A 16,697-nucleotide genomic window follows, 5' to 3' on the forward strand; every position below is an offset into this window, starting at 1 on the left:
AAAATAAAAAAACTTACATACATGGAACAATACACAATTGCATCCTTATTCTAAATTGCCGCGAATAAATTTGCGCGGGCGGGATGTTCTTCGCGAGTCTTTTCCGCGCGACCTCAGTAGGCCATGATAGCATTTGATTCGTATACATCTTACCGTCAAATTGTATATAGAAATCGTATTACATAATTACAATGTGAATACGTTTAAAAATTACATACGATTACATACAAATATCTAACCAACAACTTATCTTTCATTCATTTTAAAATTGACATTTGTAATGTCTCTAATGTCAAAAGGTTCAAGCAAATTCTTCGATTTTCATACAATAACAGTACGTAGTGTTTTAATTACTAACTCTCATTCATCGCAATCATGGCGAGTGTGAATTCGTTAAACCGATTTTAATATCTTATTCGTCCCGTACTTGTTTTGACATGTGCCACATACAAGGAATCATCAAAATGAGTAGATATAGGTTCAAATATAATATTATGATTACATTATGTGCTGTCACAGTAAGTTACCGCTACGGGAAAATAGTGTGTAATTTCGTTTTTCTTGGTAGGCATTTAAAATGTTATCAGACTGATGCTCCCATCCCGTAGCACATTTTGAACCTATAAACAAACATTGTCAGTTGGCAAAATCTGCCGAAATCACCAGAACAACAATGAGGTCACCTCACGCGTACCGTATTGCATTGACACCCGCATGACTCAATGAACATTTTGTATCATTTTCTACATGCCTACACATTTTCGACTCATGTCAAAATCACATGTTTTTTGTTGTCTATTATCTATGGTCTGCAGGTTGGGTTCTGTTCAAAATATTATCTATGGATGCAATATCACAAGTAATTTTAACATACACACACATAGAAACTGTTAAAATTAATTGAAATTAGCATAATACTAATACATTAGACAACGCATGTTTTTCCAAACTAAAATTTTTCATTCCTGTAGTGTGCGAAGGTCCATAAGATAATGTGTGTTTTGTGAATAACAATTATGCCATATTTGACATGTTGCAGGCAAGACGAGTTTAGATGTGTGAGCTGGCTTAGATATGTCAGTAGAAAGGGAAGAGCTTCAAAAGTCAATTGAACACAGAACAGATTAATAAATATAAATGTGAAACCAGTCACCATAGAACAAGAATTTAAAGCGAGATTTGCTTTATGATTTAATGGCAGTCAGACTATAAAACCTAAGATGTACAAAGCCTCAGGAATGTCCACAAATATTATTACCGATATTGAGTACGCGTTGTTTTCATATTATGATACAGATGTAATTGTAGAAAACAACATATAAACAACAGAAGTCAAGTCTAGTCTATTTTCAAACATATCCCAAACAATTACACTTAATTAAAAACTCATTTATGGCAGCGCCTTTACTTTAAGATTCGTAAGGATTTACAGTCAGTAATCTTTGGATATGTCACTGGATCGTTTTGCTCTCACATTTCTCAACTGAATGTATTATTAACGAGATTGCTTCTTTTAGATTAATCATAAAATTGAACACATAACCTCAAAACGTTTATTGTAACACTAGGTATAAATGCATACGTGAGATTTCCTCGCTTATTTCTTACAACACTATTGTAAACTTTTCATATAAACTTGAAACACTTTTGTTTGTCGTGCGGTATTCGAGTCTTAAACAAAATGGAGTCGGCTCGGTACTGCGTGTTGAGCAGCGGCATGTATCCAAACACCTGAAAGCATAAACATATATTAAATATTTGCATGTTTATCCCTAATGTGTGAACAAACCAGAACCCGTTGCTCCGATTAACATATGACATTTTCACATTTATCACTGATTCTGTAATGTACACAGTTTTTACATTCTCACGACTCAATTCCTATGGGCTCATGATGCGATCAACCAAAATCAATCCCACAATTGACGCATTGGACATACCTGGCAGTAGGTTTTTATTCTTGAATTCATGAATTTTGCCAAAATCAGCTATGAAAATTGAATTAATGTTCATATTGAATCTAATAATGACAAGATAAAAAGAACTTTTTATGCAACACGTTTTTAAATTTCCTGTTGAATCATATAAACTTGACAATTCTATGTATTAATAAAAACTTTTAATTGTACTTGATAGAAATACTGAATAAATATAGAATACTGAAACATTTTGACATTTCATATTAATTTCCATAGTAACGCTTTATTACTTCCATAGTAATTTAGTTGCTAGGACCCCATTAGCAACCAACAATAATAACTTTCCATACAAAACAGAATTAACTGAAAATGAATTCAATTCTGCTTAAAAATGGCTAAAGAATGCACTGTCGTCGTGTTCTGATATATTCTAAAAGTTTCAAATGTCTAACTAGTCGGGATGTTAGTTAAAAATCTTCAATCGTCCAATACAAATCTTGGTCAAACAAGAAAAAAAATGTACTGGACACACAAGAAAAAATTAGTACTGGACAAACAAGAATACGAGCTAATAAAAACATGCTAATAAAATTGGAAATCGTATAGTGTACGACTGTGGCAAGGGGTGGAGGTAGGCTGTTAAGATTGCGCATAAATAGTGCACACTATATTTTGTCAGTCATACTTATTTGTTTTCATTGAACTAAGAATACGAATTGCAAATGGCACTGGTTAATTTTTATAATTAAACCCTGCCTACAGAAAAACCATTACATACAGATATTAGATAAAAAATACTCTTCTATCTATAAAATATGTAAAATTATCTAACATCTGTGAATCTTATAAACAGGATGGCTGTTTTAATTTACAAATTGTTTCTGTAAGTGCGTTCAGTTTAAATAAGAAATTATATATTATGTATGTCTTGTGCTGCCCTGTTAGGAAATTTGCGAGATTGAATTGTAGCTAGCTTAATCAGTAGACCAAGGGTCCTTGCTTCATTTTCATACATTGAGGCTCCATATCTATAGAGGGTTTTCTTCAACATCTCTTCTATTTTGTAAAGTATAAAGAAAATAACCAATGACCACAGAACAGTTTAATAAGATAGAAATGCAAACACCATACGCCATAGACCAAGATTTGAGGACAGTTTTGGTAGTCAGCAGTTGAATGTCCACAAATAATACATACCAATATAGAATGCACGTTTTGTTGACATCACAAACTGTAATGGATACTGTCACGCTGACATAAATATTGAAAATATCGAGAATTGGCCACATGCAGAAGGTAACCCACTTAATTTTTATATTTCCTGGTGATGACTTATTTATTTGTGTCATAAAATATTTCCCGTTGGTCAAAATGTAAAAAAATTAATATCTACCTGCGTAAAGAAGTTGATACACTTGTGTCTCTCGTTGAAATGTGTCTCGTCTTCCGAGAGTGACACCGGACATCCTGGACATCGGAAGGTCCATCGCGAGGTCACCTGAATATTAAAAAAAATAAGCAATCTGTACAAACCATCGTCAAATATTTTATATTGAAATCCTAGTTGAACCTCACATCTTTTCACAGTTATTTATAGTATGTATATATTTCAAAATTATGTATTTTCAATAAGAAGAATTTGTAAGAATTAGTATTGAATGAAGAAAAAAAAATTAACAGTAAAATGGCGATTGTGCAGTTGTCCTGGCAATTTAAGTTTTGACAACGTTTTTCTTAGCTGGTATTTTTATTTGTCCGGTGGTTCTTTGTCCGGTAAAAATCTTGCAATCGATTTTTAACTAACTTCCCGACTAGCTAGACATTTGAAACTTTTGGAATATATCAGAACACGATGCCAATGCATTTTTTAAATACTTTTAGCCATCTTTAAGTTGAATTGAATTCATTTTCAGTTAATTTCTTTTTGTATGAAAAGTTATTTCGGAAGAAATCCGTAATCCAATCCACTATTATTGGTTGCTAGGGGTCTGGGGTCCTAGGACGTAAATTATTAATATATATACGTGCGTTACTATGGAAATCAATATGAAATAAAATGATATTTCAGTATTATTTCTATCAAGTACAAATTTTTTTGATCGTTTAAGCTAGTCAAGTCAAGTTTATATAATTCAACAGAAAATTTAAAAACGTTGCATATAAAAACTTCTTTTTATCTTGTAATTATTATTTGATTATCTGGCTTTACAATCCAATGTCGACCTTGACCGCACCACGAAGGGTATTTGTAACAGATTTTTGTTTTACGAGAAATTGATGTTAGCCACTTGCTCAAACTATTAGGTCCATGCTCTGGATCCATACACACATTGAAAAAACGAGATGTGACTTTGCCAGACCCGAGGACCCACAACTCTATAAGCTGCATTACCGCTTGTCATCGCGGGCCAAATTATCCAAATCATCCCATTCCTCCTTACACAAACAGATAGTACAAAATGTTCATACCTTAACAGGAGGTTTCCTGGTGACATGAGAGACCAGAAAATTCATGGCGATGTCCTCGCAATTCATGTACTCATCCACTTTGTCCCTGATGGACTGGGGAAGCCAATTCCAGTAGAGGAAGGTGTAGTACTTGTGGACGAATGCTGCTCCCGTAAGCACCATGCTGAGCTCACAGCTGTAGTTGGAGTTGTAGAGCCAGCCCGAGTGGTTGAGGTCCCACGCGTGATAGCGCCCTGGGAAACCAACCACGCGGTCCCGGTGCTCGCGCCATACCCTGCAAACAAAGTGCAAAATGTACTCACTTTACACGATAGACAATGAAAACAAGAGGTCTTCGTGCGTCAATGACATTGAGCGACTTTACAAGCTGTTTGTTCGCGAATTTAAAAGCGGGCGATCCAGCTACTGCGATTGTGATGATGACACACAAAACTTTCCATTCGCTGAGAAGCCAACAAGTTTGCGACTATTTTGACATAACGTAGTTCGTTTTTATCCGGAGGTCGCTACTGGGCTCTACTGCGCAGACGCAGTAGGCCCACACGCCAGCGTGTAGCGTGAAAAGTTGACCGGCTGAAAACTTTTTCGGTAGATTGTTTACAATCTGCTTGTTAGCTTGTTTGATGATGACACTGGGCGACTTTACAGGCAGATTGTAAATTCGCCAAAAAGCAGCTCGTAAAGTAGCTCAATGTCATTGACGCTTTCAAGTTAATCTGACTGTTAATTACGCTCAACTCTCTGTTGAATGTTGAAAAAAAAATTGAAAGTAATGTTTACACATATTAGTTTAGGATTTGAATTAGGGCTTAAATCATTAGTCGTATCCGAGATGGCGTTGAGTGAATTTGTCAGTGTTTGTTCACTACTACTTACAAAATTATATTTCTCCACATTCGAGATTTAAACCTTGATACAGTTTCACCCAAAAGGCAACCCATCACTTTTGTGTTCCTTGTATTGATTATGTATTATAAATGTCTATAATAATATAGGAAAACTCGGTTTTTAAAATAACCTAGTTTTCAGCCTCTTTCTATATAAGACAGAACTTCTAGAGAAAATTTTCTTCAAAGATATTCAATGTATTCTGTAAGATATTCCATTAATAATTCTGTACCTGAGAACCAGAATACCTTATCTCCATAAATAAAACTCAATTCAAGATTTTTCATGCCGTTAATGTAATTAGATATGGGGTATAACAGGGTCCAGGGTTTGAATCCTGGGTCTGGCAAATACACATATTGTTTTTCAATTTGTGTTTGAGTCAGAGTAGGGACCTAATAGGTTGAGCAAGGTTAAGCTCCGACGAATACAATTGTTTTTTTTTTTAATTCATACCTGAATCCAAACATGATCTCATCATGCCTCAGATGCGCGTCGTCGTCCACCGACAGTACTGCTTCAGTCTCAATAACATCGTAAGGCTGGAATCGATTGTTCAACGAGTTCTTCAAAGCCTTCACGACAACCACCGGAACGCCGATATCCGGCCATCGTAAATCCTCAGTCGGCGGCTTGGGACTGTTCCAAACGACAACCACCTTATTCAAATACGGCAGACCGTACAACCGCGATATACTACTGAGCAAAACCTGCTCGCGCTCGTAAGTCAGCATGACTATTGTAAACTGCTCCCTCGGGTAATTTCCACCAAGAGATTCACAAAACTCCTTCCCGGCACCGCCAGCGCCCTTACCGATAGGCCGAAATCCCTGCTGCGACCCGATAAACTTTGCGTCAGACGGTAAAACATTATCGAACGGTAACTGTGGGTACAAATTAAACGGATCTCCCCAATCGTTCCATACTTCATACCCTTGATTTAACATAAGAGTATAGTTTCTTTTAAATCCAGGACTAGCGTACGGCGCCTCTATGGGACCTAAAGATTCTTCTGGTTCCGCTTCGGGTATAACAGGATCGGTTCTCAACGGTACAAATGATGAATTAAACACAGATATGGCTGTTACTGTTTCAACGGCTTTTGGCGGTATATTTAACCTAGTTCTAATTATTGCAACAACTGTATCAACAGTAGCTTGAACGGAACTGAGATATTTCTCCCACATTATTCTACCTTGTCGCCGCATGCTTAATAAATCAGCATCAGATATCGCTCTCAGGAAAAAATGTAATTCGGTGATACGCGCTTTCGGTAAAAATATAACGCACTTTTTCCAATCGATGACTTCCGAATACGACAAAAGTATTTGATCACCGCCCAATATAACGGGAATCGCCCCAGATCGTAGCGCTTCAAATAATCTAGCTTGTAGCAGCGTAGTTGTAACGTAATTTATATTACCGGGCGCGAAGATAAGTACATAAGTTGAATCTTTCAAAACGTTTCTCCTCGAAGAGTCAGTTCCGCACAGCGACCAATCGCGTATCGGTGCAATTGTCTTTTGCTCTGTCGCCGGAACGCATTCGAATTGAAAGAAAAATCTGTCAGAAGACAACGTCTCTTGCAACATTCTGTTCAAATAGTCAATTACAAAATTATCCAAAGCGATTATATCTTGTATACCGGATTTAAAATCAGTTTTCCTTGTTGATTTTTTGTACATATCTGATGTGGGTTTCATTTCTCCTTGAAAAGACAGCAGATATTTTCTCCGTGCCGGTACAATCGGCGAACACTCATGCCACACGTCTCCACCGGGTGGTCCCAGCATTGGTGGGACGATCAAATCGAAACCTGGCCTCAGTTGATCTTGGAGAAATGTCGATTGTACAACCATAGCTCGGCCGGTATTCAGTCTATGGAATATATTACCGGAACCAACGCTTAAATCACGTCTTGCCAGGTTTAACAGCACGTGATTTCTGCCGTCTCCGCCCCAATAGGGTAATTTTTCCAAGAGAGAAGTGTCTAAAGGCGATTTGGATTCGGTGTTTTTGGCATCAACTGATTTCCCATCCCTTTCTATGCCGTCGTCCTGTTCTGTGTCAGATGTCATTGTCTGGTGGTATCTGTGGAAAATGACTTAATATTAACAATCGTGACATTATAAACGTCCTGATATCTTACCATCAGTGACGAGGAGTGGACATGGGCTGTTAAGATCCGACATAAATAATGCACACTAAACTTTAGTCAGTCATGCTTATTTGATTCCATTGAACTAAGAATACAAATTGTGGATGGTTAGTTTTAAAATTCAATTAAACCTTGCCTAATCCAAGCCATGGTAGAATAGTCATCCATTAGATATAATAATAGTCAAAAAATCTAAAACTATGCCATTAAACCGATTATGATAATTATCGATTATGGTTTCGTTTCAACAACTTCTTTTGTAGTTTATGAATGCCATGCTTGTTTCGGAGATTTTTACGATGGTTTTCAGATTTTTTATGTTCTATGCTTAAATAGAACGTGGCGCGAAAAATGTTATATAACATATTATACCGTTTGTTTATACATCTAAAAAATAACAAACTCAAGTCAAACACTGACCTTCCATTCTCAAATGGCTTACTCGGCAAAGCTTCTCCAACCAGTAAGACAAAGATGCACGCCTCTTTTGGATTCCTCGTGAGGTGCGCATTGTACCCGAGCGTCTGCTTCAGGGTAGTCTTGAGAAACCCGTCCACGTCGAATGTATCATAGACAACGGGGAACTGGTCTGGGTCATAGAGGTACACGGGAAACCCGGATGTCAAAGAGCAGCGAGAGTGGTCGAAACAGGAAAACATTCGGCAGTTCTGCGCGGATGGAATGGAAATTGGTGGCAGGCTTTCGGGAAGTACTGAGGATACTATCTGGCGAGGCGGGGCCAGATCTGGTGTGTTGCGTAGTATCGCTTCCTTTTGGGCTACTTGCGCCTGTCAAAGAAAGCAAAATTTTATATTGAGTTTTGAGGCATTACGCAGTGGCAATATTACAAGATTGCAATTGCAGACTCGTTACTGAATGATTAGTTACAGAACCTTGAATAAAACTCGCTTCATTATATTAGATTTTCTTGTCTACTTGCTGGTTTAAATTGTAATAAATGTGTACTTCTTCACACATTTCATTAAGTGTGGCGTCCAGTTGTCCTGGTGTCCAAATCATCTTAGACCTTTCCACAGCATATCTAGTATAGAATAATTCCCTGAAGAGAGATTATAATTACCTGCTCTACGCTTATTTTAAGTCTATCAAGTTCCATCTGATGTCTGGAGAGTTCTTGCTTGAGGACATCTATCCTGACCCCTTGAGAGCTGAGCTCTTGCTGCAGTCTTTGTCTCTTCGCTTCCAGGTCCCGTAGCTCCGTTGACACCGAGCCCTGGGAACATTACGAATGAGTTAATAAATATTTCAGACTATAGTATATGAAATGTAATAGCGATTTTATTATGCTGTGATCTATTACACCGTATCAAAATAGGCAGTGATCCAGCACTGTTCCACTGTCATTCTTGAACTCGAACAAATAAATATATTATATTTAGCTGAGGATACTGATGCATTACTCATAAAACGAAACTTGTATTTCACTATCACAAAGAAACACTCAATAATTTCCAATTCGTCGTGAAAGTTTTGGTCTTCTTTTGGGCACTTATTGCACTCATCGTAAAACTATTCTCCTACTGTGCAGACGGTAAGGGGAACTACGCTTCAGTTTAAAGTGCAGAGATTTCCATAACCTGTTTCCCACACTACTGTGGCAGGCCTTGACCCATTAATGACCAAGTATAAGAAGTTCTTGTGTTAGAAGAGGTACAGTAAAAACAAAACAATTTATCGGTTGGTCGATGGTGTGCGTGCGAATGGGGGCCGTACTAAGCACCTGCCAGCCGATGAGCGAGTACTCTTAGGCATTCGTACATATTCGTACGCATACAATCCACGAACCAAATGATTGTTTTGTTTTTACTGTAATTGGTAATGTTTTTTGCACCCTATTAGGACATCTATTAAAAAGTTCTGGTATTAAATGTGTTTAGAAACAAGTTCGCTACAGGGTGAATATATTAAGTAGTGAGGATTCTAACCAACGATTTTAAAAATATATAAATAATAGCTTTTAAATATTTTTTTTCATTTTCCGTTTGTGACATCTGTTGATTAAATCTTTAGTCCAATATTTAGTAAAACAGTTCACTGCACAGAATAAAATAAAGTATTTATGTTTCCGTTATGGAATACACCAAAGCTACCAAGGTTATCGACATTTTTTTTAACAGCATTAGAATGAACATCTGTTAAAATATTTACAAACCTTGGAAGCGATTTTAGACACAGCATAATACAGAAAACAGTTTAATTACAAATTATCATTTGTATTTTAAAGTATCTGAACAAACAATCGTAACTTATTGAAACTCAGGAATATGTTCGCAAAATTACACTTATTGCAAGCAATGCAAAAAGTACAGCATTTGTTAATAATTTTCAAATATTTGATGCGTTATCATACGAAAATAGATTACACTTTATAATACAAGCAGTTTTTTAAATCGTTAGGACGTAATTGGTTCTTTATTTGACACCAAACTTAAAATTCTGAAGAAAAATAAATGAAAGTTTTTATTTATTGATCTTTGAACCTCCCTATCTCGCTTTAAATATTTTTTCTTCTTTTCTGTCTTTTAAATCATATTAACGCATCAGTTATTTTATTATGTTCAAAAATTCAACTGTGTCCGGAAATTAGTATGTGAAGTAACTATTAAATTAAAAATAAATAAAATGTATGTCAAGTCTGCGACCCATCTGTCAAATAGGTTGTGCACCACTGTCTTATTTCAATGAAAATAAATATATATAACTGATAAAGTTTAGTATGTACTATTTATGTCGGATCTTAACAGTCTATCTCCACCCTTTGCCATTGATACCTGTATGTCTATTCTTAACAGTTATCACTTTAGCACGTTTCCGTTATTTTCATTGGTCCAAATTAACACGGAAGGCATTCCATACGCAAGATGGTTATCCACAGCTATCTATAATAATGGCCGCGTGCTGGTGTACGGACGAACCCAAGCGGATACACCCAAATACAAGAATTTTGTATTGACATAACCTACAATTTTATTAGTCATGCCATTGCGATTGCGGCACAAAATGTAATTGTAATAAAAGAAATATTATGTCACTACTAGCTGCTACTAGCCACTCGATATTTGACAGCTCGTGGGGAACAATAAATTAAGACGGCGGCCGAGAAGTAATCATATTTCAAAACAGTCGGATCTTGCACCTCAATACTTAATAATCGTCACCGTTTTAGCAAAACCATCTATGTGTCACTTTTATCAAAAATGACTTTTGAATACCGAGTCATTCCTAATTTTTTTCTTTATAGGCCAGTAAAATGATCTATGTGTTTGGTAAACTCGCTCCGAAGTTATTTCAAAAAATAAAAAACAGCTATGTGTAAGGTTCAAAAACCACGGTTCACAAAAACAACTATGTGTACATTATAGTAACATATAGATGGTATTTTGATATCGAGAGTGTTATGTTTTTTTACAGTTGGCTACAAATAGTTTATTTTTATATTTAATTATGCATTATGGTCTTGCACGACAGTTTGAAAAATGAAAGATGCATGCTCACATAAGGTGATTGAAAAAACCGTCACGTCATTTTTTTGTGGGGAATTTTCTCAAGAAGAGAGACAGGAAATACTCAATAATTTCTGGAAGATGCCTACATGGCCAATAGGGTAGGGTATAGGCGAGAATTAATTTAAAAGTTGTGTCGATGACAGTGGCCAATTGAAAGCCACAATGACAGGTAATAAGAATCGAATGAAGATAAATAATTGGTAGTGCAACCAAAAATCAAAACAGGAGAAATTTGTGGAAAAATGTTACATTGTGGTTGGATCTAATTCCAAAGTTCCCAGCCATTATTGCAGAGAAAATACCTCCAGGGTATATGTGGAATCGTGTTTCCGATCCAAAATACAAATGCATGATGAATATAAAAAAATGGTCATAAAGCAGCAGAAGTATCCTTTTTTCTAATTCATTAACACCAAAAAATCAGTATCCTCCAACCACGTAAAGATCAGTGTGCCATCACTGCCATCTGCTGTGGTTATAAAATGAAGACTGTTTCAGAAATGGAATACAATAGCCACATTATTAAAAAAAAAAGATGCTAGAAATTAAATGACGGAGAGTACCAGAAGTATTACTGGACGGTTAGTAATCACGATGGATCTCCAAAGTGTGCTGCTATGTCCAAAAACACAGGCATCAAAAATGTATTATAAACAAAAGCTGCAACTACACAATTTCACCATATACATTCTTGATAATGTATCTTCTAATGAATTTGTCTCATCTCATCGAAAGCAGGACAGTACAATGAAATAATTCTAATATCGGATGGGTGTGGATATCAAAACCGAAATAAATTATTCGCTACTGCTCTAAGTGATATTTTTAGAGAGAAAAAACATCGAGATTCAACAGATTTTTCTAGAAAAAGGCCACACCATGATGGAGGCCGATAGTGCACATGCCACCTTGGAAAAGTATTTTAAGCCTCCAATATATTCACCGTCTGATTATATAGCACGTATGCGCATCGGCGGCTTAATCCGGAAAAAACTAGCAGGTCAATTTTGAATATATTATTTTAATTTGCCTTTTCGTTGTATACTGAAAAGACGTATTGCAAATTGACTTTTTATACATTATAGAATAAGTGCTAGAAATTGTTATAGGTAGGTACTTACTTACCCTTCAAAAATGTCCGTTTTTCATAACGCCAACCCATCGTTAACCGAAATTGCACACAACGCGTTATAATTTTTTGTAAATTAGGTCCACTTTTCTTTCTTTGCTTTTTGAAAAATCATCAATCACACGATTATAAAAATTGCCTATTTTTCCCACATATTTTTTTTCAATACTGAGCATTGCAAGAGCGGACAGTCAATCCTGGCCCTATTGCGTAGAAAGGTTATTATTCTTTTGAGAGTGGAAAAACATCTTTCACTTTCAACTGTTGTCATTGGTATGACGCAAATAAATTGGAGAACTTTGATCGACTCGGAAAATGTTTCGTTGAAATTATTGCCGAGTAAAAAATGTAGAAGAGAAACTGAACTATTAGCGCCATGCAAATCATCTCGTTGATAAAACACCAATAATTCATTTTTTAACTTGATTATGTTTATTTCTTCTAACAGTTTTACCAAATTTACTCGACGTGTGGGAAAATTATTTTTAAAATCAGTGTAATTTTCTTTATTGAACAAATCGGATATAATAAGATGATCGTTGGATGCGAATCGTGCTTCCATTTCCATTATAGTTGTATCACATACTTCAATTGCTACTGCGTGCGTACTAACTGCTTCACAAAAATGTTATAAATCACTAAAAACCAAACGTTGTGTGTATATGCAATAACTGCACCAAAAACTCCTTACATAATATGATTAAAATAACCAAAGGCATTCGTCAAAACCTGTCAACGAATCCGAACCGCATACACAGTTGCGTCTTGAGACCAATTATCTAGTCAGTGTTATCATTCTGTTTCATTTAATTAGGTGAAAAAATCTTTTGTCTCACACTCGGGCATTGCCGATATTACAGTAATTCACGCACCGTTACAAGCTTCGATCTCGTATTTTGTGTTATATCGATCTCTGTCTTATGTATGAGAAACGAGAGAGAAAATTTTATAAAAATATTCAATTTGGGTCAATTTTCAGACTGCCGGCGAACACAATATTTTTGTTCGGGGAATTATCGCCCAAACAAAAAAAAGCCCAATAGATAGGGTCGACACAATATCGCGCGCCCTATAATTTCAAATCCACCGATTATTATTAATATTATTATATATGACATTGCACATATTATTAATATTATTATGTCGATTGTAAGGTATTTATTTTGGCAGGTCAATGACCGAATGACCTAAGCAGGGAGCCGCCAGTGCGTATGCGGCTGGCAAGACCAAAACAACCTTATAAAATTAATGTCATTGATTTTTAATTTTTTTAAATTATGGATAAGATTAAATCTGGATTAAGTTCAATCAGACCAGGAAAACGCATCGGAGATCCTGTTGTATATGATATTAAAATGTTAAAGTATCTACCAGATGGAACAATCTTTTACAAACTCAACTTTATCAGTGCAACCGTTCGATGGCTTTTGTAATATATATAATGAATCATTGCCAATATCGCAGTCGAAATACATACATCTTCAGGAATTAAAAAGTGTAATAGAGAAAGATCACCATTATTTCTACGATAACCTAACATTTAAACCTGCTAATAGAAAGTAAACGAACTTATAAATATAATATCATCTCAATATTGCATTAATAATTAATGAAACGATATTGCAATTTTAACTAACGCACTATGTATATTTTAACTATTATTTATGTTTTTCATGGGTGAAAATTTATTATTATTCACATTTTGATGAATAAATTAAACTATGTGTATTTACAAAACGATCAAAACAACTTATGTGACATCACAAACTGTATTTTTATTATTTTTGTATTAAAAATAAAAGATTTTTGTTAACAAAATAATAATCTTAGACCATCTTCTGATTATAATAAAGCAATCTTCATAATTTTAATGTTTAAATGTAATATTAATTTTTTATTCAGTTTTATCCTTCTCCTGCACAATTTGATAAAGTGCACATAGATGGTTTTGCTAAAACAGTGACGACATGTGAAATTGACATACTCTGTCTTGCTCTTCAAGTTAACACAGTCAAGAGAGGGGCTGTTAAAATATACCACTTTTTGACATTTTAGACACTGGAATACATGATAATAAAATAAGAAAAATGATGTACCTTTATTCTCAACATCTCCTCAATTCTGAGTTTCAAATCGGAAGCAGTTAATGTGGAAAAATCTTCAAAGGCCTCCAACTTTGTCCTTGTGAGGTGAATGTCCCCATTTGCAAGATTTGTTTCAACCTACAATAATTATAATACATAAACATTAAAAGATATGTAAGATTCAGAGCAGAAAAAGGGACTTACACAAGGCCTGACCAAAAACTCACCATAAGTGCGAATGAAAAAGCATTAGGTACGCTTATGTATCCGCAAGATGCTTTAGAGTAAGATATAATTTCTACGGCTGAATTAAATATTTTTTGGAAACGTCGCCGGTAAAATAAATATTGATTTGAATGATTACATTCATTTATTAAAAACTGCGAACACGTGTTTTTTAAATTTATTGTTTTTGCGTTAAATATAAATTAACGGAAAACTATTTTTAGTTAATTTAGTAGAGAATATGTTTAACTATGTTGTGCTAAACTTGGTAGCCGTACTGAGTAACAACACGGTGGTATAACACTTCATAGTTAAGTTAATAATCATACTATTGAGGTTCTACGGTCCGTTATACGCGAGAAACAGGGCTTCATTTTGCCGAATAATACCCACTCTCTTTATATTATTACTCTGAGGACTTACATTAGAATATAATCTAGGACCAGACATAGCTGTTATAAACAAGATTTTATAGCTGCCATTTTTCAATGCAACACCAGAGTAATAATTTTTCTATGGTTACCAATCCAACTACACTAAAATAATACAGAAAACACATTGTCATCACGTCACGTGAGCTCATGAACCATCCGACCATTCAATAATTCAATTCACATATAGTGAACTTTACATATTACAAATTCAAGACGTTCACAACATGGCATGGGAAAACAAAGAAATAGTACTAAAACAGTATTATCTTGTACGATAATATGTGTTTACACATGCATTTTCTTATTATAGCCGCGATAATACGTACTGTCAGCACTACATCCATGCACGTGTAAATGGGATATATATATTATATGAAGCTAAAACGATGACTTAACTTCACCAAAAAGAAACTTTTTTAAAACTCAAGTTAACTGCTTATTTGTATTTTCTGTTCTACTGTCATAGAAAACCTGCCGCCATATGAGCAAATGAATCAATTCAAATATAGCATAATACCCCGTTTACATTTGCATGGATTTACTACTGACAGTACATATTATCGCGGCCATAACAAGAAAATGCACGAGTATACACATATTATCGTACGAGTTGCAAGATTGCATGCATGGACCAAAAAAGTTCAGAAGCTTCTGAATTTTCATGCAATAATTGGTACTTGCGCAGTAGAATGATAGTGGCGAACCTGCCGGGAGAAATACGACCTACACCGCATAGAACATTTTGACATTTACCTATTATTTCAAATAGCACCATACAATGACAACATCGCTTACGCTTTAAGAATGATTTTGGAAAGATAGTCAGCCCTTTTACATGAAAACAGTTTATACACACTATTGCTGCCAGTAAATTAATGCATGTGTACAGGCGCTATTAGTATTGCAATACAAAAAATTCATATTCATAGTCCTAAGTTGTCGCCTGTCACGCATATTTCTAATGACACAATATTCATATTTGGTATAGGTGAATGTCATTAATGTAAATTTAATACCCACCTAACTAAAATAAATAACTGGACAATTAGTTTTTATGAGTACCGACAAATGAAATCATTGGAATTCAACACTGTAATTAAGTCTTATGTCATAGTAAAATAAATTTTGGTATTCTGATGTCATTGTTTTTAATCCAAAACTCATCCCATTATTATTGGCTCATGTGTGTTTAAAATCGAACATCACATCTTAGAAACACAAAAATATGATAGTAGGTATAATGAGTTATAAATTATTTACCTTTGACAAGTAATATAGGGATACTAAAGGTCCTATAACAAGAATTGCCACAACGAGAATGATAATTCTCGACAGTTTGACATGTCCCAGCCATTGACAGAGTGCGTCCACGATCCCCGGATGCTGACAGACCCCGACGTTCTCGTACGTCGACATTGTGCTCACGATTCGCTCCCAAATCCCTTGGCAAGACCGTCAGGTCATGATCTGAGATTGTCTGAGATATAAAATTGTAAACATTACGATATCGCAAATAACCTAGTACCTGCCATTTTGACAAGTAAAGTAGTAAGAGGTCTAGTGTTGCCAAGATTTCAGTCAGAATTAATCGATCGGTTATTATTTGGACAATAAAAATACTAAGGCTATTTGTAGTACTTGACGTATTGCTTTACGATTCACATCAACAGCATCGCGTTTCGTAGAAAATACTTAATTAGTTAGTTTTTAGTAATAGTATTATTTTTTTAATTATTTACATTGGAATTTACGGTAGGTAGATATATCGCAAAAAGAATTTGATTTTCATCATCATTTTGGACTCTTAATAAAGTAATCTTCAATCTCTTTGAAAGTACCTATCTCTTTTAATATTATTAGGATA

At 35.1% G+C, this 16,697-nt stretch overlaps 1 protein-coding gene across 1 annotated transcript; it reads right to left on the reverse strand.

Annotated features, from left to right (window-relative positions):
• Window positions 1-489: 489 nt before the first annotated feature.
• Window positions 490-16,395, reverse strand: botv (exostosin like glycosyltransferase 3). Its single transcript, XM_085951712.1, has 8 exons — window positions 16,094-16,395; window positions 14,187-14,312; window positions 8,516-8,668; window positions 7,855-8,222; window positions 5,733-7,367; window positions 4,389-4,662; window positions 3,313-3,417; window positions 490-1,731 (listed from the first exon to the last, which is right to left on the reverse strand). The coding sequence occupies exons 1-8, from the start codon at window positions 16,247-16,249 to the stop codon at window positions 1,627-1,629; spliced, it is 2,922 nt and encodes a 973-aa protein (XP_085807838.1). The 5' UTR covers window positions 16,250-16,395; the 3' UTR covers window positions 490-1,626.
• Window positions 16,396-16,697: the final 302 nt, after the last annotated feature.

This window comes from Rhyacophila brunnea, unplaced genomic scaffold (genome assembly GCF_057557595.1).
Source record: "Rhyacophila brunnea isolate RB1 unplaced genomic scaffold, BYU_Rbru_1.0 scaffold_24, whole genome shotgun sequence".
Classification (NCBI taxonomy): domain Eukaryota; kingdom Metazoa; phylum Arthropoda; class Insecta; order Trichoptera; family Rhyacophilidae; genus Rhyacophila; species Rhyacophila brunnea.